The sequence below is a fragment of the Anguilla anguilla genome, chromosome 9 (genome assembly GCF_013347855.1).
Source record: "Anguilla anguilla isolate fAngAng1 chromosome 9, fAngAng1.pri, whole genome shotgun sequence".
In the NCBI taxonomy this organism is placed as follows: domain Eukaryota; kingdom Metazoa; phylum Chordata; class Actinopteri; order Anguilliformes; family Anguillidae; genus Anguilla; species Anguilla anguilla.
In genome coordinates this window covers 79,195-98,581 of record NC_049209.1, presented here as the reverse complement: position 1 = coordinate 98,581, position 19,387 = coordinate 79,195, and the positions used below count along the sequence as shown (strand labels likewise).

General features: G+C 46.3%; 1 protein-coding gene across 1 annotated transcript in view; it reads right to left on the bottom strand.

Annotated features, from left to right (window-relative positions):
* Positions 1 to 930: 930 nt before the first annotated feature.
* LOC118234884 (neuronal migration protein doublecortin-like) overlaps positions 931 to 19,387 on the bottom strand; it is a 49,287-nt gene continuing 30,830 nt past the window's right edge. Inside the window, exons 4-7 of the mRNA XM_035431721.1 lie at positions 7,291 to 7,393; positions 6,304 to 6,402; positions 4,129 to 4,226; positions 931 to 3,175 (exon numbers count right to left, since the gene is read on the bottom strand). Of these exons, the coding sequence (XP_035287612.1) occupies positions 3,119 to 3,175; positions 4,129 to 4,226; positions 6,304 to 6,402; positions 7,291 to 7,393 (357 nt within the window). The 3' untranslated portion in view covers positions 931 to 3,118. The remainder of the gene's footprint in view (positions 3,176 to 4,128; positions 4,227 to 6,303; positions 6,403 to 7,290; positions 7,394 to 19,387) is intronic.

Below are 19,387 nucleotides of genomic sequence, written 5' to 3'. Positions count from 1 at the left end.
GGCTTTTAAAATTTAAATGAGTGCAAAACCAAGAGTCTTAGGTCTTTCCATGCTACAAGGAGAGATTAAACTCATCATAGTCAGAAGAAAGCCACATGCCTCAATACCACAGGGTGTAAAATATAAAATTGATTATATTTATGAAATTTGTTGAGCTGAACCATAGTGAAAATATGGCAGAATAGATATATGCAAGTGCGCATTTGTCTCTACATATTCCAAAAAGAGCAGCATTGTTAGGGTCAGAGTTGTGCAGGGGTAGGGTCAGGGTCAGGGGTGTGCAGGGTTAGGGTCAGGGTCAGGGGTGTGCAGGGTTAGGGGTGTGTAGGGGATTAGGGTCAGGGGTGTGCAGGGTCAGGGTCAGGGGTGTGCAGGGTTAGGAGTGTGCAGGGGATTAGGGTCAGGGTTAGGGGTGTGCAGGGGATTAGGGTCAGGGTCAGGGGTGTGCAGGGTTAGGAGTGTGCAGGGGATTAGGGTCAGGGTTAGGGGTGTGCAGGGGATTAGGGTCAGGGGTGTGCAGGGGATTAGGGTCAGGGGTGTGCAGGGTTAGGGTCAGGGTCAGGGGTGTGCAGGGTTAGGGGTGTGCAGGGGATTAGGGTCAGGGTTAGGGGTGTGCAGGGTTAGGAGTGTGCAGGGGATTAGGGTCAGGGTTAGGGGTGTGCAGGGGATTACGGTCAGGGGTGTGCAGGGTTAGGGTCAGGGTTAGGGGTGTGCAGGGTTAGGGTCAGGGTGTGCAGGGTTAGGGTCAGGGTCAGGAGTGTGCAGGGTTAGGGTCAGGGTTTGGGGTGTGCAGGGTTAGGGTCAGGGGTAGGGGTGTGCAGGGTTAGGGTCAGGGGTAGGGGTGTGCAGGGGATTAGGGTCAGGGTTAGGGGTGTGCAGGGGGTTGTAATACGACATATTAGACTTCAGATGAATACAGTCAAAGGGAAGTGGAATACAATTCTTTTAATAGCAAAATGCGTTATATTAATACAGAGATAGAAACCACTTAGCAAAGAGCATTAAAAGAGGACATTTGAGGTGATTTTCCCAGTCAACCCAAACTGCATGAACTAATAAAAGCTGAAAAAAACACACAGTCCTGCACAATTGTTTTCTATAATCCTGTTAAAACAACCTGTAAAGAAACAGATCATAAAAGTTTACACTGCACTGAAGTTAGTCCAAAAAGTCCAGACAATAAAAACGGCTACAAACTTTCATCAGCAAAACGAAGGGTTTGTGTTTCTGTTCACTTTATCAAAAGAGCACAATCTAAAAAAAAGGCACCACAGGAGGTGAGTCAGCCTCAGTCTCTCTCTTGTGATGCTTGGAGCTTTTACAGAAACAACTGACATTGTTATTGTTACACAGTAGAAAATGTAGGGCAAAAAACAGGATACAACAAGTTGGATAAAAAGTTCTGAAATTCCCCAAAAAACTGACAAATACCTTTTTACATGTTTAAAAAAGCACCCTGCCACTGGAACGCACAATTGTAGACACTGCAGTGCTCTCAAGGAAGAGCACAGAGGTGCAGTAGAAAGACTTAAGCCTGTTTGTTGCTTTTACTGTTGTAGAACCGAGCAATGCAATGCACTGTAATCTCTAGCTTCTATCCTTAAATGTGCGGTCTGGTTCATTTTTTCATCTTTGAGGGTGACCCCGACTAATCTAAAATACCCAAGAGGCCTGCTTTGCATCCACGTATAAGCATGTAAAATCCTACAGCTAGTTCACCTTTCCTACTGGACCATTTCTATCATGTATACACCATTGACTTCAATTAAAATTGAAACACAAATATTTCATATGCTTTTTTACATTTCTTAAACAGAATTTTAGAATTTTATAAGTTTATTTAATAAATGGTGTTGCTAGGCCACATGTTCTGTAATAATGTAATAATAGCTTGTGTATATATTAAAACACCTCTACTGTGTGCTATTCAAATATCCGTTTCCTGTGATTTTGGATACAGGGAGAATGTATTGCCATCCCAGCCACTGAGGGTACAGAATCATCCATTACCAGGCGACAGTGCTGGGGTTCTATGGTTACTATGGTATCATAGTAAATAGCCAGGGTCTGAGCATCACAGGAGCTCTAATGAACTCTGGGCCATTCATTCATTCATAAACCACTGAAATGATACATCTCTGAGTCTCTGCTGGGCTTTGACGAGATCTGCAGGGTGTCAGCCAATCGGAAGGAGCCCAGCAGTTTCATAATTCATTGCAATACACTAAATATAACACATGCTGTAAAGTGAGCCTCTATCCATCTCATTCCAGCTAAGATCATGTGGTTTATTAGATGCTTTTTGATGTTATAGTGCTAAGGCATGACTTGAACTTCATGCTTTAACAGGAATGAAGCAATGACTATACAATATGTACACAGGAAAAATCTTTTTGAATAGTCTCAGTTTCATTTTATAGCTTTGAATTGATAGAAAGTGTACTCACAAAAGGAACAGAAATAAAATATCATGAATTGCTACTGCAACAACTCAAGTCAGACCACCACACCCCTGAAAATATGTTTGCTGCTCAGAATTCTACAACTGCACAAAGATTCAATTATTTGTGACGTAACCAAACATTGTAGAGAGGAATGTGTTATGGTTGAATAAATATATCATTCAAACTAATCATATGAAACTCACACACACACACGAACATACAAAAACACACATGCACAAGCACGTGTGTGGATATGTAAACACACATACACAGATAACATTGACATTGACAATTAACTTACTGGATGGCCTACACTGTCATCGTTAACAGTTAAAAGTTTAATTGTACAACTGGGCAAGTTTGCATAAAATGCAAATCCCTCACTGCATCTCTGCAATGTTTGGGGCACTACACAGTATATGTAATTTAGCTTGACAGGATATAAAGAGAGAGAAAGTAAATGGTTCAGTTGTGAATTCTGAAGCAGCAGCAGAGCGAAGCAGCCAGTGCTTGCGAGAGAAGGATGTTTTCCATGTGGCTCAGGCGACAGAGCGTGTGGACAGGACCTCCGGACCCAGCGTGGTGGGATGGGCAGCACCACGGACACCTCTGAGAAGAACAGGACAGGTCAGGTTGCGACAGGACAGGCTGGGGATGATGGCTCAGATTCGACTCTACATGGAGTCCCCAAGAGAGTCTTCATCTTCCAGAGAGAGTGGCAGATACAGATCCTTTCATAGGAGAGGGAGGGAGGGAGAAAGAGAGAGAGAGAGAGAGACAGACAGAGAGGGAGAAAGAGAGAGTGTTACAGTCACCAGGGTACTATGTGTTTAGGTCGATCCATCTGTCTGTCTATCTGTGTTTCTCAAAGTGGTTTCAGTGCTTGGGAGCACTTGTGAAAGTCGATAGCATTCTGCTTGTTTCTTCTGAAAGTTCTTTGCCTTCTCCATGGTGATGGACGTAACATCTTTTTTTGTGGGGAAAATCTATCTATTGTACCACTGTTTGCTCTATCATTCCAATAAATTTTATCTAGGTAGTCAGTTTAAAAAAGTTTGAATCTCCTATTACTTTTTTTGTAATAAGCTGATTGAAGAGTGTATTTGGTGCTTCCTTTTAGCTGGGAGGTCATGGCCACTGCCAGCATCGCGAGCGCTGTGTGGTCTCTTATGTGTGGTCTGCACTGGGTCCTGTTCAGTGATTGGTCAACCACATGCCTGTGTGGCCTCTTGTGTGTGGTCTGTGCTGGGTCCTGTTCAGTGATTGGTCAGCCACACGCCTGTGTGGCCTCCTATGTGTGGTCTGTGCTGGGTCCTGTTCAGTGATTGGTCAGCCACATGGCTGTGTGGCCTCTTATGTGTGGTCTGATGTGTGAAATGATGTGACAACTTCAAGCTGACATACATACAGCTGCACTCCCAGTAACAGACACTGACAAATTCATTCTTAACAGTGTTGTGACTGAAAGGATGCCATTTTCTAGCCTTTAAACACAAACAACCAGATAAAACAGTAATGCAAACAGTCTGGGACTGAAGTGTTTGTCACAGGGAGTGTCTAACTATACGGAAGTGAAATGGGAGCTGCTAGAGGCAGGTGTATTTGTCCAGGTGAGCAGGCCTATGCTAGTGCACACACGCAGAGGGAGGTCGTTTCACAATTTGGGGTCGGGGTGTGGCTGTACCTTGTTCTTACGAAGGCTTCCAGGGCTGGTGGGTGTAGAGATGGGAGATTGCTTAGAGATGGGGGTAGAGAGCTGACTGCTGGATCCTGTCCCATTGGCTGCACAGGCAGAGACAGAAAGAGAGGGGGGGTGGAGAGACAGAGAAAGAGAGGGGGAGAGAGCGGAGAGGGAGAGAGAGAGAAAGAGAGAGAGAGAGTGAAGAGGGAGAGAGAGCGGAGAGAGAGAGAAGGAGGGAGGGCGAGAGAGAGAGAGCGGAGAGAGAGAGAGTGAAGAGGGAGAAAGAGCAGAGAGAGAGAGCGCGGAGAGGGAGAGATGGAGACAGTAAGATTAGAGAGTGCCACTGGCCAGAGCCAGACTCTTAGCTCCCCCAGGAGGGACTCGTAGCCAGGCCATGGCCTCAGTTGGCGGGCGGTGTTTTTAACTGTTCCCCTCTGCTGGGGGGCAGTCGCTCGTTACACTGTGGCACGAGCGAGTTGCCAGGGATACCGCCAGACTGTTTACATCACAGAGTGGTGTGATGTGGGGCGTGCTGACTGTGCCGGAGCTTGTGCAGAAAGTGTTTTAAAGACGCTTTTTGTCTGAGAGACAAAGATCCCACGGCAAAGACCCTAAACCAGATGGCAGGTCTTCTTTTCTCCCAGAATGCTTTATACATAAATCCTTTATAGACACTGCCAGCCCTGGAGTAATTGGGTTTATTTGTTGCAAAGTCTTCCATTCTTTTCAATCAAAAGATTAAGGTTCACAAGAATGTCTTCTTTTCAAAAGCAATGTGCAAAACCTTTTATCAGATCACCAAAGACTATCCTTTTAAATATACATGCCAATAAGAAACTTCCACCGTGTCATACAAAACTGCATCAGAGAATAGACAACAATCTGCAGGGGATCATAATAAAACACATCAAGAGATAACTATACAAACCCGTACCACCCTATACCTATTTACTGCCTTTCAGGTTACTGACATCCCTGCAAACTGTCTCCACTAGGCCAGAGAGACCTCAGTACCTGTTACTTGCTTCAATTCCAGCCTCAATTACACCTAGCACAATGCTGCAGTCATACTTGTGTTTCTACTGCAGACTATAAGGAGAGGTTTTTTCCTCTGGGTTTCCTGTCTGAACTTGGATCACAACATACACAGTCTCCTGCAGAGTTCATGAAGGAACTAGAAAGAAGGATCCAGTCTGTAGTGTGAGCATCAGAGGCTATACCTAATTTCCCTGAAGAAAAGCATGTTAAATGATTCTGCATTTAACTCTACCTAACAACAGAAATCCTGTAACTGTCTGTGCACTGAGCTGGAAGATCCTGCACAACCCTCCCCTCCTCCCTTTCGGTCATCTCCCATAACCCTCTTCCCTTTGGTCATCTCCCATAACCCTCCTCCCTTTGGTCATCTCCCATAACCCTCCTCCCTTTGGTCATCTCCCATAACCCTCCTCCCTTTGGTCATCTCCCATAACCCTCCTCCCTTTGGTCATCTCCCATAACCCTCCTCCCTTTGGTCATCTCCCATAACCCTCCTCCCTTTGGCTCATCTCCCATAACCCTCCTCCCTTTGGCTCATCTCCCATAACCCTCCTCCCTTTGGCTCATCTCCCATAACTCTCCTCCCTTTGGTCATCTCCCATAACCCTCCTCCCTTTGGCTCATCTCCCATAACCCTCCTCCCTTTGGCTCATCTCCCATAACCCTCCTCCCTTTGGTCATCTCCCATAACCCTCCTCCCTTTGGTCATCTCCCATAACCCTCCTCCCTTTGGTCATCTCCCATAACTCTCCTCCCCTTCGGTCATCTCCCATAACCCTCCTCCCTTTGGTCATCTCCCATAACCCTCCTCCCTTTGGTCATCTCCCATAACCCTCCTCCCTTTCGCTCATCTCCCATAACCCTCCTCCCTTTGGTCATCTCCCATAACCCTCCTCCCTTTGGTCATCTCCCATAACCCTCCTCCCTTTGGTCATCTCCCATAACTCTCCTCCCCTTCGGTCATCTCCCATAACCCTGTGCATGCAGGCTGTGCATGTGTGGCTGTGTATGTGTGCTGTACATGCAGGCTGTGCATGTGTGGCTGTGTATGTGAGCTGTGCATGCAGGCTGTGCATGTGTGGCTGTGTATGTGTGCTGTGCATGCAGGCTGTGCATGGGCAGACTGCAGGATGGCCTTACTTGACTCAGTGGGAGACTTGCTGCGGCGAATGGGTCCAGGGCTCTTAGCCAAGCCCTTCTGGGCACTGCCTTTAGGGTTCCCCTTCATCACCCGGCACTCTGCGACAATACACACACGCACGCACATGCATGCACGCACACACACAATACACACATATGCACATGCACACACACACATGCACACACCAAGTGTGTGAGAAACAGGCCACATGAGAATGAATAGAAATGCACAGAACCTCACACAGTTCATCACCCATCACCAAACAGTAATATTTAAAATATAAATATTACTGTTGGGGGTTTAGGCTAGGGTTGTCTGTAAAGCGTATTGTGACAACTGTTGTAAAATACGCTATACAAATAAAATTTGATTGATTGATCACCCATCACATTGAGGGGCATGGTTGGGGTTAAGGTTAGAGTTAGTACTTACAGTACATACATAGTACATTCTCTGCTGTTCAATGACACCTTAGTTAATCAGCCTAAACACAGACTCCAGTTTGTGACACCAAATATGTATATAACTATCCTCAAATGAAAGCTGACAGTTTGTACTTTAACCTCAAGTTCATCGTTTTATTTAGATTACATTACAGGCATTTACTTATCCAAAGTGATCTACACAACTTTTACATAGCATTTGCATTGCATACATTTATGCAGCTGGATATATACAGAAGCAATGCAGGTTTAAGTACCTTGCTCAAAGGTACAATGGCAATGTCCTAGCTGGGAATCAAACTTGTGACCTTTAGGTTACAAGCCCAGTTCCGTACCCATTATACTACACTTTCGCCCTACAATGCCTTAGAGTGTTGAGCCTAAACAACAAAAATTGTGTCACAGTCCCAATACTTTTGCATTTAACTGTATAAATATAAATATTACTGTTGTAAAAGGCCACTCTTCTGTAGATGGTTTGTTAGGATGAGATTAATAAAGTCAGCTCTTAGCTCTCAGTCAGAAAGACAGACTTTCTCTCACCATTTTCATCCAGGGAGAAATCATCCTGAGCGTAGCGGAATTTCTCAGGGCCACAGGCGATGAACACGTCATCATCTCCGAAGAAATCCTGAAGACATGTGACCTTCAGATCGAAGACAACAGAAGGTTGTGGGGTTAGGGAAGCAATGCTCAATAAATTCTGCAGTAAACAGACCCATAATGCAACGCCTCTTCACAAGTCTCATGTTTGTCACATTTCTCCATTTTTATAAAACATTGGTAGTTGAACAAAGACCCTTTAGAAAAACAATAAAAATCAGGAGCAGTTGTGCTGTCTTGAGAGTGCCCATAAGAAAAGTGTTTTCCCAAGAACATGATTGCAAAAATAAGACATCAGTGTCTCACATATGTAATTATCACACAGAATATGACAAATACATTTACTAAATTATGTAGCATTACTGAGCTTATCCACACATAATCCAATCTCAACCATTTGCTCATGGGTCATTGACAGATTTGTGGGGGAAAACTGTGACCATGTCTCCCTTACAGGAATGAGAACCAGCCCTCCAGAACCATGTTAGTTTACAGGAATGAGAACTAGCCCTCCAGAACCATATTAGTTTACAGTAATGAGGGTCAGCTCTTCAGAACCATGTTACTTTACAGAAATGAGAACCAGTCCTCCAGAACCATGTTACTTTACAGGAATGAGGGTCAGCTCTTCAGATATCCCAGTCTTGGTGACTGGGCCAGACAGGGGAGAAACTAAACTTTGGTTCTGGTGGCATCCTAACCCCGCCCCAGCCCTGCCCCGCCCCTGCCCCTGCCCCAGCCCTGCCCTGCCCCAGCCCTGCCCCGCCCCTGCCCCTGCCCTGCCCCTGTCCTGCCCCTGTCCTGCCCCTGCACCAGCCCCGCCCCAGCCCCTGCCCTGCCCTGCCCCAGCCCCTGCCCCGCCCCAGGCCCTGCCCTACCCCTGCCCTGCCCCAGCCCCAGGCCTGCCCCACCCCCAGTGTGGCAGTTCTTTAAGTCTTATTTCTCTGGGGTGAAGCAGAGCTAATCCAGGCCAGCCCAGCAGCTGCAATTCTGCAGGGATGAGCGTAGGAGGGAGCCGTCACCATGGCGTCAGGCAGCTGGGCCCATTCTGTACCCCCCTAAATGCCATGGGGGACAGGGGTGGGGTGTGGCATGAATATATTTAACCTGATGTCATGTCTTGATTACTTCACCAACAACAATGCACACGGCATTGAATCCTGAATTTATGAATGAATTTAATGCTGACGTGCCTAAAGGGCAATTTCTTTGATTGCTCGACAAATGAACAATATTTGAAATTTACAACATGATTGAGACGCACTGATCAGTGGAAGCAATGCACTGCTAGAGGTATTTTCAGTCACAATTTACACTTCATCTGTGACCTGTTTAGGTGTGTTGTGTTTTAGATGTGCTGTGTTTTAGCTGTGTTGTGTTTTAAGTGTGCTGTGTTTTAGGTGTGCTGTGTTTTAGGTGTGCTGTGTTTTAGGTGTGCTGTGTTTTAGGTGTGCTGTGTTTTAGGTGTGCTGTGTTTTAGGTGTTGGAATACTTAAAGTAAAGAACATCCTTAAGTAAATAAAGTAGTACTACGCAGCTCACTTAAGGTTAAGGGTACTTTAAGGGAAATGCTAAGGGGAAATAAGGTGTTAGACCCTCAGCAGTCTGCTCCATCGCTGTTCAGCCAGGCTGCGTCAGCCAAGTCTGCATCTACAAACCATGCCCAATCCCGGGGGCAAAGGCAAGCGGACAGGGCAGCGTCTGAAAGCTCCCGCTTTGCAAATGAAATGCTGATTACAATAGGGGATCGATCTATTGGCAGAGGGATGTCCCACTCAACTCTGTCTGCTCTGAGAGGCCCAGGTCAATAAATCATTGAACTCTGATTTAATTTGGCTAGTAATTATAATAGAGCACAATGATGTCTGAATTAGTTAATTGATCACATGGGGAAAGGGGATACGATCTGTGTTCCTATTATAGTACTTGCACACGCAAACAGATCTGGCCCAGTTCAGTAAGAGACAGGATATCAGATGTGCTCTTATGCTAATGGCGGCGTACAGCTTCCTCCGTCCCAACTGTTTCAGTCAGGGCAGAGAGAGAGCAGGTCCCTGCAGCACTTCCCTCCTGCATGTGCGTTAGTGCAGTGCAACAGGAGGTAGACCGGGGACAGGTAGATCCATCAGCATCACCTCCGCATACCTTACAGTACATTAGATCAGAGACTGTATCAGTGTCCATCGCAACTGGCTGCGGCCGTTCTCCTCTGAGAGGCCGTGCATGTTCGATCAGGGGCATCGCATTAAAAAAATCTACATTCATGATATCTGGTCATGTGTGCAACAGCAAAGTGATTGACTCTAAAGGTCAAAGCAAGGGTTTTCAGATCAATTACTGCAAGTGGGTCAGATTGCTGTGTCACCAAGGACACCATCGCTGGATCTCTGATGTGGTTTTGAATTTAGAAAACTAAAAGCCATAATTTGATTTCCATAAAATAAGAGTTCTGTGCAAGACGTGATTATCAATTTAATCACCTCCAGTCTATGCAGCATTAAAGTCACACCCTTTTGAAAAAGGCCTTGTTCTGCACAACCCAGTGTTCTGTACATCCCAGTGTTCTGCCAACCCAGTGTTCTGCACAACCCAGCGTTCTGTACAACCCAGTGTTCTGCACAACCCAGCGTTCTGTACAACCCAATGTTCTGTACAACCCAGTGTTCTGCACAACCCAGCGTTCTGCACAACCCAGTGTTCTGTACAACCCAATGTTCTGCACAACCCAGCGTTCTGCACAACCCAGTGTTCTGCACAACCCAGCGTTCTGTACAACCCAATGTTCTGCACAACCCTGCGTTCTGCACACAGCAGGACCGAATCACAGCTGAACCCAAATTAACGAAATGAAACCGGATCAAAAGGAGAGTGTTTTAGAACACGCGTCACCCCCGATGAAAGTCATCCTGCCTGAATTCCATTTCATTCCCTTTAAGACCGAAGGCTGCATGGCTGTGTCCTACAAGTGCCTCACGTCTGCTGCTCCCCTGAAACTCAAGAGTACCGAATAATAGCCAAAGAATGAAACAGTGCTGTGATCATCCCACAGTACACCCCCCTGCCCCAGTACACCCCTCTGCCCCATTAAATTACATTACAGGCATTTGGCAGACGCTCTTATCCAGAGCGACGTACACCCCCCTGCCCAGTACACCCCTCTGCCCCGGTACACCCCCCTGCCACAGTACACCCCCCTGGTCCCCAGAACACCCCCCTGCCACAGTACACCCCTCTGTCCCAGTACACTCTCCTGCCACAGTACACCCCTCTGCCCCATTACATTACATTACAGGCATTTGGCAGACGCTCTTATCCAGAGCGACGTACACCCCCCTGCCCAGTACACCCCTCTGCCCCGGTACACCCCCCTGCCACAGTACACCCCTCTGCCCCAGTATACCCCCCTGGTCCCCAGAACACCCCCCTGCCCCGGTACACCCCCTGCCACAGTACACCCCTCTGCCCCAGTATACCCCCCTGGTCCCCAGAACACCCCCCTGCCCCAGTACACCCTCCTGCCACAGTACACCCCCCTGCCCCAGTACATCCCCCTGCCCCAGTACACCCCTCTGTCCCAGTACACTCTCCTGCCCCAGGTTTCAGGTGTCTCTGCTGATGCTGATCTCATTCTAATGCAGCCCCCACCCCCCCATCCCTCCCACACCCACATCCCCACCCCCCAGCTTCCAGAGCAGGCAGCTCTCTGCTGGAGCGTTCCCCAGACCCATCTCATGGGGCCGCAGCTCACACAAGAGCACAGTAGGGGTGGGAGGGGGGTTACACTCAGCTACACTGCGTTTCTTATGGGGGGGAATCCTTTCTCTGTCTTTTGACAGGGCTGTGGCTTCTCAAGGTCATCCTGTTAGCAGTTAGCAGGATCAGAGCATGCTTTGGCTGAGGGGAAATGCATGTGGAATCTGAATGATGTCATCAAACCTGCCCCCACCCCCCCAACCACCACCACCATTACCAAACCCCACACAATGGCCATGTCTGTAATCCAATTAGGGCTAATCCCAGCTCCATTGTTTTGTTAGTGAGGACTTTGCCCCACCCTGTACAATGCATAATATCAGAGATGTAACAGAGGGGGTGATCAGGAGTAGAGTCGGGGGGGGGGGGGGGGGGGCGTGTTACAGGGAGGGTGTTTCAGGGATGTATAATCAAACTGCAGGCATGTTAGCTGGATAGCACCCCATCCAAATGTGTTTCATCTTGACATTAACATTCATTATTATGCTCAAAACAGCCTTTTTACCTAATCCCATTTTGGCATGACCAGCCCAAACCCTCACTAAAGTAGCAGACTGACATTTACACAATATGTATCTGCTGTAAAATTAGATTTAATTTGAAAGTTTTATTAATTACTTACAAGGTCTTTACACGGTTTATCCAATTACATCCAATTATATTTGTGAACTCCTTATTGTTCCCAGGGGCCTCTCAGATCTGCCAGCCCAGGGCTTTTGGCTGTTCCAGAGTCCAGATTAAAATCACGAGGTGATCCAGCCTTCGCTGCAATGACCCCTAGGCTCTGAAACAGCCTTTCATACAATATAAGGTCTGCTGATACAGTCTATGCTTTTAAAACTAGCCTAAAACCTTTTTTACAAAACCACATTCTGTAATGACTGGTAGGTAGTTGTTGTACTTTGTGTCTCAATGCTTCTGTTTTATTATTTCCTAAATATAAAGCATGGCACACCAGAACCACTGTCTCAAATAGTTAAATATGTCTACATCTATTTAGTCAGAGACACATGAAATGCACAATAGTTTTTAAATATATTTTTTAAATGTTACTTCAGAGACACATTTCTATAACCTTAAAATAGGTATATGTTGCAAATATTTATTTAAAGTTTCGACATACACAGGGATTAAAATGACAAAACATGTTTATATATTAGGTAAAGAATCCATACACTTAGTCAGTATGAGACTTCAGTTCCATGTATGTTCCATGTGTCAATCAAACCCTGAATCACAGCTCTGTCCCTCAAGAGTGCAGGCAATCAGAGGCAGAGTGAAACATATCTGATGTGATAATCGCCTGTTAGACAAAAAAAACATGATCTGATCACACACAGCATACCCAACATTTAAATCCAGGTATTCACCATAATTAACAACACAACCAAGAATTTAATAATCTTTCACAAACTGCATTACTGAAAGTCTTTTTTTTTTTTTGATGTGATTCTTCATGTTTTGACCATAGATATGACGACTCAGCATTACTAGAGGGGACTCCACAGAAAGACCTTGGAGACGCCACGAGTTCGCTGGAGCTTCTGCTTTAGTGTTCTGATCACTGTGGTGAAAACGGCCAGACTGCCGATCCCTGAGAGAGATGAAGTCTCCAACAGCTTAAATACACGGGACTGCCCCGCAGACAACAAGGCCACCAGCTGATAGTCACAATGAGCGTCCTGTTGAGGCGCAGTCCATATACACTGCAGGCCCCCTCTAGTGCACAAGCAGACAAGCATGCTGTTTATTGAGCCATTGTGTCTTTAAACGGACCAGGGAGCAGCTTTCCATTGCCAAATAAGGTCCTCAACTGGAGGACAGAAATGTAATCAGCACAATGTTTACAGAAACTCTAAAGAGGGTTATAAATACAAAACTGATGTTTTTTTCTCTTGTGAGCAAGCAGCCTGCCCTGTGCAGCAGCCAGTGTGTTCCTGCAGGACAGCAGCAGGGCGCTGGGACGTCCCGCCCCAGTGTGTTCCTGCAGGACAGCAGCAGGGCGCTGGGACGTCCCGCCCCAGTGTGTTCCTGCAGGACAGCAGCAGGGCGCTGGGACGTCCCGCCCCAGTGTGTTCCTGCAGGACAGCAGCAGGGCGCTGGGACGTCCCGCCCCAGTGTGTTCCTGCAGGACAGCAGCAGGGCGCTGGGACGTCCTGCCCCAGTGTGTTCCTGCAGGGCGCTGGGACGTCCCGCCCCAGTGTGTTCCTGCAGGACAGCAGCAGGGTGCTGGGAGAGAAGCAGACATGTATCACAGAAACATGCAAAAATCTCCATTCTTACCAAATCTCACTCTTTGCATTTCAAACTGCCACTCCCACAGTTCCAGAGCGAGCACTCCCCATTTTTTCTCATTTATATGTGAGCATTTCCTCTCAGACTGTCCCCCAAAACCAGGCATCCTCAGATCTGGCCCTCAGAGTCAGTAGTACTGATCGTTTTCGCTTCTGCCTGATAGTCCACAGTCTAGTAATGTGACTGATTGGAAACTGGGAACTTTATTAAGGGGGCTACTTAAACTCTGAAAACAACAATTAGAAGTATTTACCCCCAGTCTTTCTGCTTTATGCACAGAAGCAAACTTGTCTGCCTCAATGTACAGTATGGTGAATCATGAGACCTGACAACTATCATTTATCCCCCCTCATTTATCCGCCAAGTGCAGAAGTGGTGAAGCGCTAAGCTAGCGCTACTGAATGGCGTTATGCCATCATCCACCCTATCTGCTCCTGACATGGCTGCACCTTTTATGAGACTGACCTGATCCTGTGATAAACACACAGGCTGTAGGAGACTGAGCTGATCCTGTGATAAACACACAGGCTGTATGAGACTGAGCTGATCCTGTGATAAACACACAGGCTGTATGAGACTGAGCTGATCCTGTGATAAACACACAGGCTGTATGAGACTGAGCTGATCCTGTGAAACACACACAGGCTGTATGAGACTGAGCTGATCCTGTGATAAACACACAGGCTGTATGAGACTGAGCTGATCCTGTGAAACACACACAGGCTGTATGAGAATGAGCTGATCCTGTGATAAACACACAGGCTGTATGAGACTGAGCTGATCCTGTGAAACACACACAGGCTGTATGAGACTGAGCTGATCCTGTGATAAACACACAGGCTGTATGAGACTGAGCTGATCCTGTGATAAACACACAGGCTGTATGAGACTGAGCTGATCCTGTGATAAACACACAGGCTGTATGAGACTGAGCTGATCCTGTGATAAACACACAGGCTGTATGAGACTGAGCTGATCCTGTGATAAACACACAGGCTGTATGAGACTGAGCTGATCCTGTGAAACACACAGGCTGTATGAGACTGAGCTGATCCTGTGATAAACACACAGGCTGTATGAGACTGAGCTGATCCTGTGAAACACACAGGCTGTATGAGAATGAGCTGATCCTGTGAAACACACAGGCGGTATGAGACTGAGCTGATCCTGTGATAAACACACAGGCTGTATGAGACTGAGCTGATCCTGTGATAAACACACAGGCTGTATGAGACTGAGCTGATCCTGTGATAAACACACAGGCTGTATGAGACTGAGCTGATCCTGTGAAACACACAGGCTGTATGAGACTGAGCTGATCCTGTGATAAACACACAGGCTGTATGAGACTGAGCTGGTCCTGTGATAAACACACAGGCTGTATGAGACTGAGCTGATCCTGTGAAACACACAGGCGGTATGAGACTCTTAAAGGTTCCACATGTCCCACTACTGTCCCCATTGGAACTATACAACTGTCAGCTCTAGTGTGACATCTCTCAGAGGAGAGTACCTGTCAGGGAGCTGAACACACATCATATGGCCATAGGACAGAGTAATTTACAGAGAGCGAGAGTGAGCTAAATGTGTTCTGCAGGGAATACTCAAAATGAACCCACCACCTGTTTCACTCCTCCACTCCTCCACTCTGAGGACAGAGGAACAGCAGGACAGGTGAGTGTTTCCCATTATAGAAAATAACATACTGAAAGATTCCCTGCTCATAGCAGGCTAACAAAGGCTCATAGCTGGCTTATAAACGGTCTGCAAACCTGGGACCATCCTTATCAGGAAGGGCATTACGCAAACACTCATCTGAAAAGGTCAACTCGTCTTTTTTACAAAATCACCTAGCAACAGCAGCTGAAGATGTCCATCCATTATCTATACCTGATTATCCTGGGCAGGGTCGTGGGGGGTGCTGGAGCTTATCCCAGCATGCATTGGGCGAGAGGCAGTAACAGCTGAAGATGGGTCCGTAGAAAACATGCTGTACATTTCCCTGTATCTTTCCACCTTAAACTGGAAGAGTAACCAGCGCTGCTGGTCTGGTCTGTGTGGATATTATATATCCAACACTGTTGGTCTGTGTGGATATTATATACCCAGCACTGCTGGTCTGTGTGGATATTATATATCCAGCACTGTTGGTCTGTGTGGATATTATATATCCAGCACTGCTGGTCTGTGTGGATATTATATATCCAGCACTGTTGGTCTGTGTGGATATTATATATCCAGCGCTGCTGGTCTGTGTGGATATTATATAGCAGAAGAAAAAAAACTCAAATGATGGTGAGAAAAACTCCCCAATGGGAAGAAATCTCGGGAGCAACCCAGCTATAGAGGGGGAACCCATCCTCCACTGGCTGGCCTGGTGTAAAGTAGCGGTAGAATGGATGTAACAGAAATATAAAAAGAGATCAAACCAAGCAAATAAAACAGCTTGCGCAGCTTTCAGGTGAGCTAAAAACAGGAATAGTAGTAACAGAAGTCCAATTTGAATAATTGTCGGCCTGTGTGGGCATTATACAGTCAGAGCTAAGGGCCTACACTGTTGCAGAATTTAATTGTTTTTGTCCTGCTGGGACCCCCCTGCCCCCATACTCCAGAGAACACCTCCTAATCTCTCCCCCACCAGCTGCCCCCCCATGTGGCCCCCCAGGAGCAGCAACAATGAAGACTTTAATATAAGCCTTTAATTGTCCCAATAATGGCAACATTAGAAATCCAATGGTAATTAGAAGAGTACCACTCTTCATTAATTAGGAAAAACATAAAACTCACATCAAAGATCATGTGTTATATTAGCATAAGTATAAAGCTCATTGCTAGTAAAACTGCACTCTATTCAAATGAGGCAAACAGCTTTGTCAGAGCAAATCATTTACTGCCTTGTGATCAATATCACAGCAGGCCTGTGAATATGCATGAAAAATCCCAATCAATGGACTAGCCTTTTCTCCCATCTCACTTAATACAACAACACTAATCAATCATAGTTTACAAAGCTAATCCGGAGCTTGTAGGGAAAGAATGTCCTTACAGACTGCAATACAGAGAAGGAAGGCAAAGGATAAAAGGGAGAAACATCACATGACTGGAGTACAAGGCCCAGAAGAGCAATGCTAGTGGTCTGCCTGGTCTCTGGTCTCAGGCCTCTGGTCTCTGACCTCTAGCCTTTGACCTCTGGCCTCGACATGTTTCTCAGCAGCATGTGCTTCTCACAGTCAGCACACATGCTGTTCTGGGGAACAGACAGCAATAAGAACCTCACTTCCACAGTGATACTGCTGCCCGTACGGTGGTGCTCTTACAGGGCTATATTAAATCTGTGGGAGCACTGGGTGGTGCCCATGCTCAGTTATGCACAGTGGTTATGAGGTTATTCTCTTCTGTAGGGGAGAGTCAATACTGTACAGATGAAACAACAACGACTAGCATAGATCCCTGCACAGTGACCCAATTTCCATTCAGCTGAAACAAACTGATTCCACCATTTCAGTAATTGATTTTGTGTGACTGCACAGTGCCTTTTAAAGATTACCTTTAAAATACTGAACATCAGCACCACATCAGGCTCTATATCCACACACCCCATCAGGCTCCATACCCACACACCCCATCAGCTCCATACCCACACACCCCATCAGGCTCCATACCCACACACCCCATCAGCTCCATACCCAAACACCCCATCAGGCTCCATATCCACACACCCCATCAGCTCCATACCCAAACACCTCATCAGGCTCCATATCCACACACCCCATCAGCTCCATATCCACACACCCCATCAGATTCTATATCCATCAGCACCATACCCAAACACCTCATCAGGCTCCATATCCACACACCCCATCAGCTCCATACCCAAACACCTCATCAGGCTCCATATCCACACACCCCAAACACCTCATCAGGCTCCATATCCACACACCCCATCAGCTTCATATCCACACACCCCATCAGATTCTATATCCATCAGCACCATACCCAAACACCTCATCAGGCTCCATATCCACACACCCCATCAGCTCCATACCCAAACACCTCATCAGGCTCCATATCCACACACCCCATCAGCTCCATATCCACACACCCCCATCAGGCTCCATACCCAAACACCCCACGATGCGCTCAGCCACTAACATCCCCCCTGCTGCTCTTGCAGTGTTTATTCCAGAAGGGCTCCTGTCCCTGTCTCTATGGTTGGGGTAGTGAGCTGCTATAGAGGTGCCCCTGCTGAACCCTCCCTAACTGGTGTGTGTTATTACAGGAGCAGGATGCAGGCTTGCGTCAGGGCCTCTGATTAAAGAAAGCAAGCCAGAGGACAGCACTCTGCCATGGGTTTACAGCCCTGATAATACGCAATGCACATATCACTCAGTGTGTTGCTTATTCATAGCATTATACTTTCCAATATTTTATTTAAACAAAGAACAAAAAATGTAGAGACAAGCAGACAGACTTCACCTGGGGCAGATTACAGTGAAACACAGATGTCGGAAACAGCCTTGCTTTTCAAACTGCTGGGTAATGCAGAATGTTCCTTTTCAAGTCATCATTTGTACAGGAGATAAAATAAGATCTGAAGCAATGGTGGTGAACACAAAGAACACTGGATCCAACTGATGTGGTAAGCCTGTTCACCACCTCTTCTAATGGTTTTTAATTGACTTATTCTCTGGAGGACATGTGAAGAATGAAAACTGCGGTTTGGAAGACCACAATGAACTTTAAAACAGACAAGAGGGGAAGCATGCCAGGCCATGCTGAGGATTACAGGCAAACAGAGAGGCTACAGGAAAGAGACAGAGGGGATGGAGCTTTGGTTCTTACAGCAACGACACTAACAGAGCAAGACAAAGCTCCAGCTCACCTGCGGATTCGAGCACATGTCCTGATAAAGATCTGCAGTGGGGTTATTACATAGAACTTTCATATGGTCACATGCAGACTACGCAATGTCAGCTGTACACGTCAGTAAAATAATAAATGCCTATTTTAGTTTTGTGAGGTGATTTATTTAGCAAAAATGTAATGATAAATTCCCTCTCTCCTCTTTTCATGAGGAACAACTTTTAAGTGCTTTCTAAATATGGCTTTTGGGAAATAAGGAACTGTATTTCTGAAAGGTAGGAACACCCCATGCAGCTGCATACATGTGTCCTGCAGCAGGAACTACTGTACGAGCGGCAGATTTTACAGGGATCCCATTTCCTGCAAAACTGTACGCAAGAGGAAGCAGTGCCTCTTTCAGTAAGCCAGGAAGAGGCGGGTCCCACCCGTACAGCTAGTTAGCACGCTGTCTGCCAGCGCACCTGTGTTGCTATGGTTACAGTCTCTGCACTGGTCTGCTGAAAAAGATTAGAATATGGCAATAACCAAAGCCTGCTGTATTGCATTGCTCGCATGCTTAAATGGAAAATGATACAGGGACATTATTTACTGGGATATGCGCCTTTATATTTTTAAATTCAAATGTATACAGCCTGTTTCAGTATCCACTGATCTTCCTATTACTGAATATGCAATAGCACTGAGAATATATAGAACCAGTGATAAATGAGCCATACAGGGGCATATAGCCTCTTCATTATCATAGAAACCCAGTCTCTCTATCACAGACCTACACACTTTAAATTATCATAAACATACAGCCTCTCTATTGGCATGGACAAACACACTCTCCATTATCCTAAACATCCAGCCTCTATTATCATAGACATACACACTCTCCATTATCCTAAACATCCAGTATCTCTATTATCAGACATACACACTCTCCGTTATCCTAAACATCCAGTCTCCCCATTATCATAGACATACACACTCTCCGTTATCCTAAACATCCAGTCTCTCTATTATCATACAAACCCAGTTTATTTATTATCATAGACTCAATATCCCAGCAGTGCCTGAACACAGGCTGGCAATATGAGTGGAGCCCTTATCAAAACTGAGGTCAGTTCATATAAACAGTTAA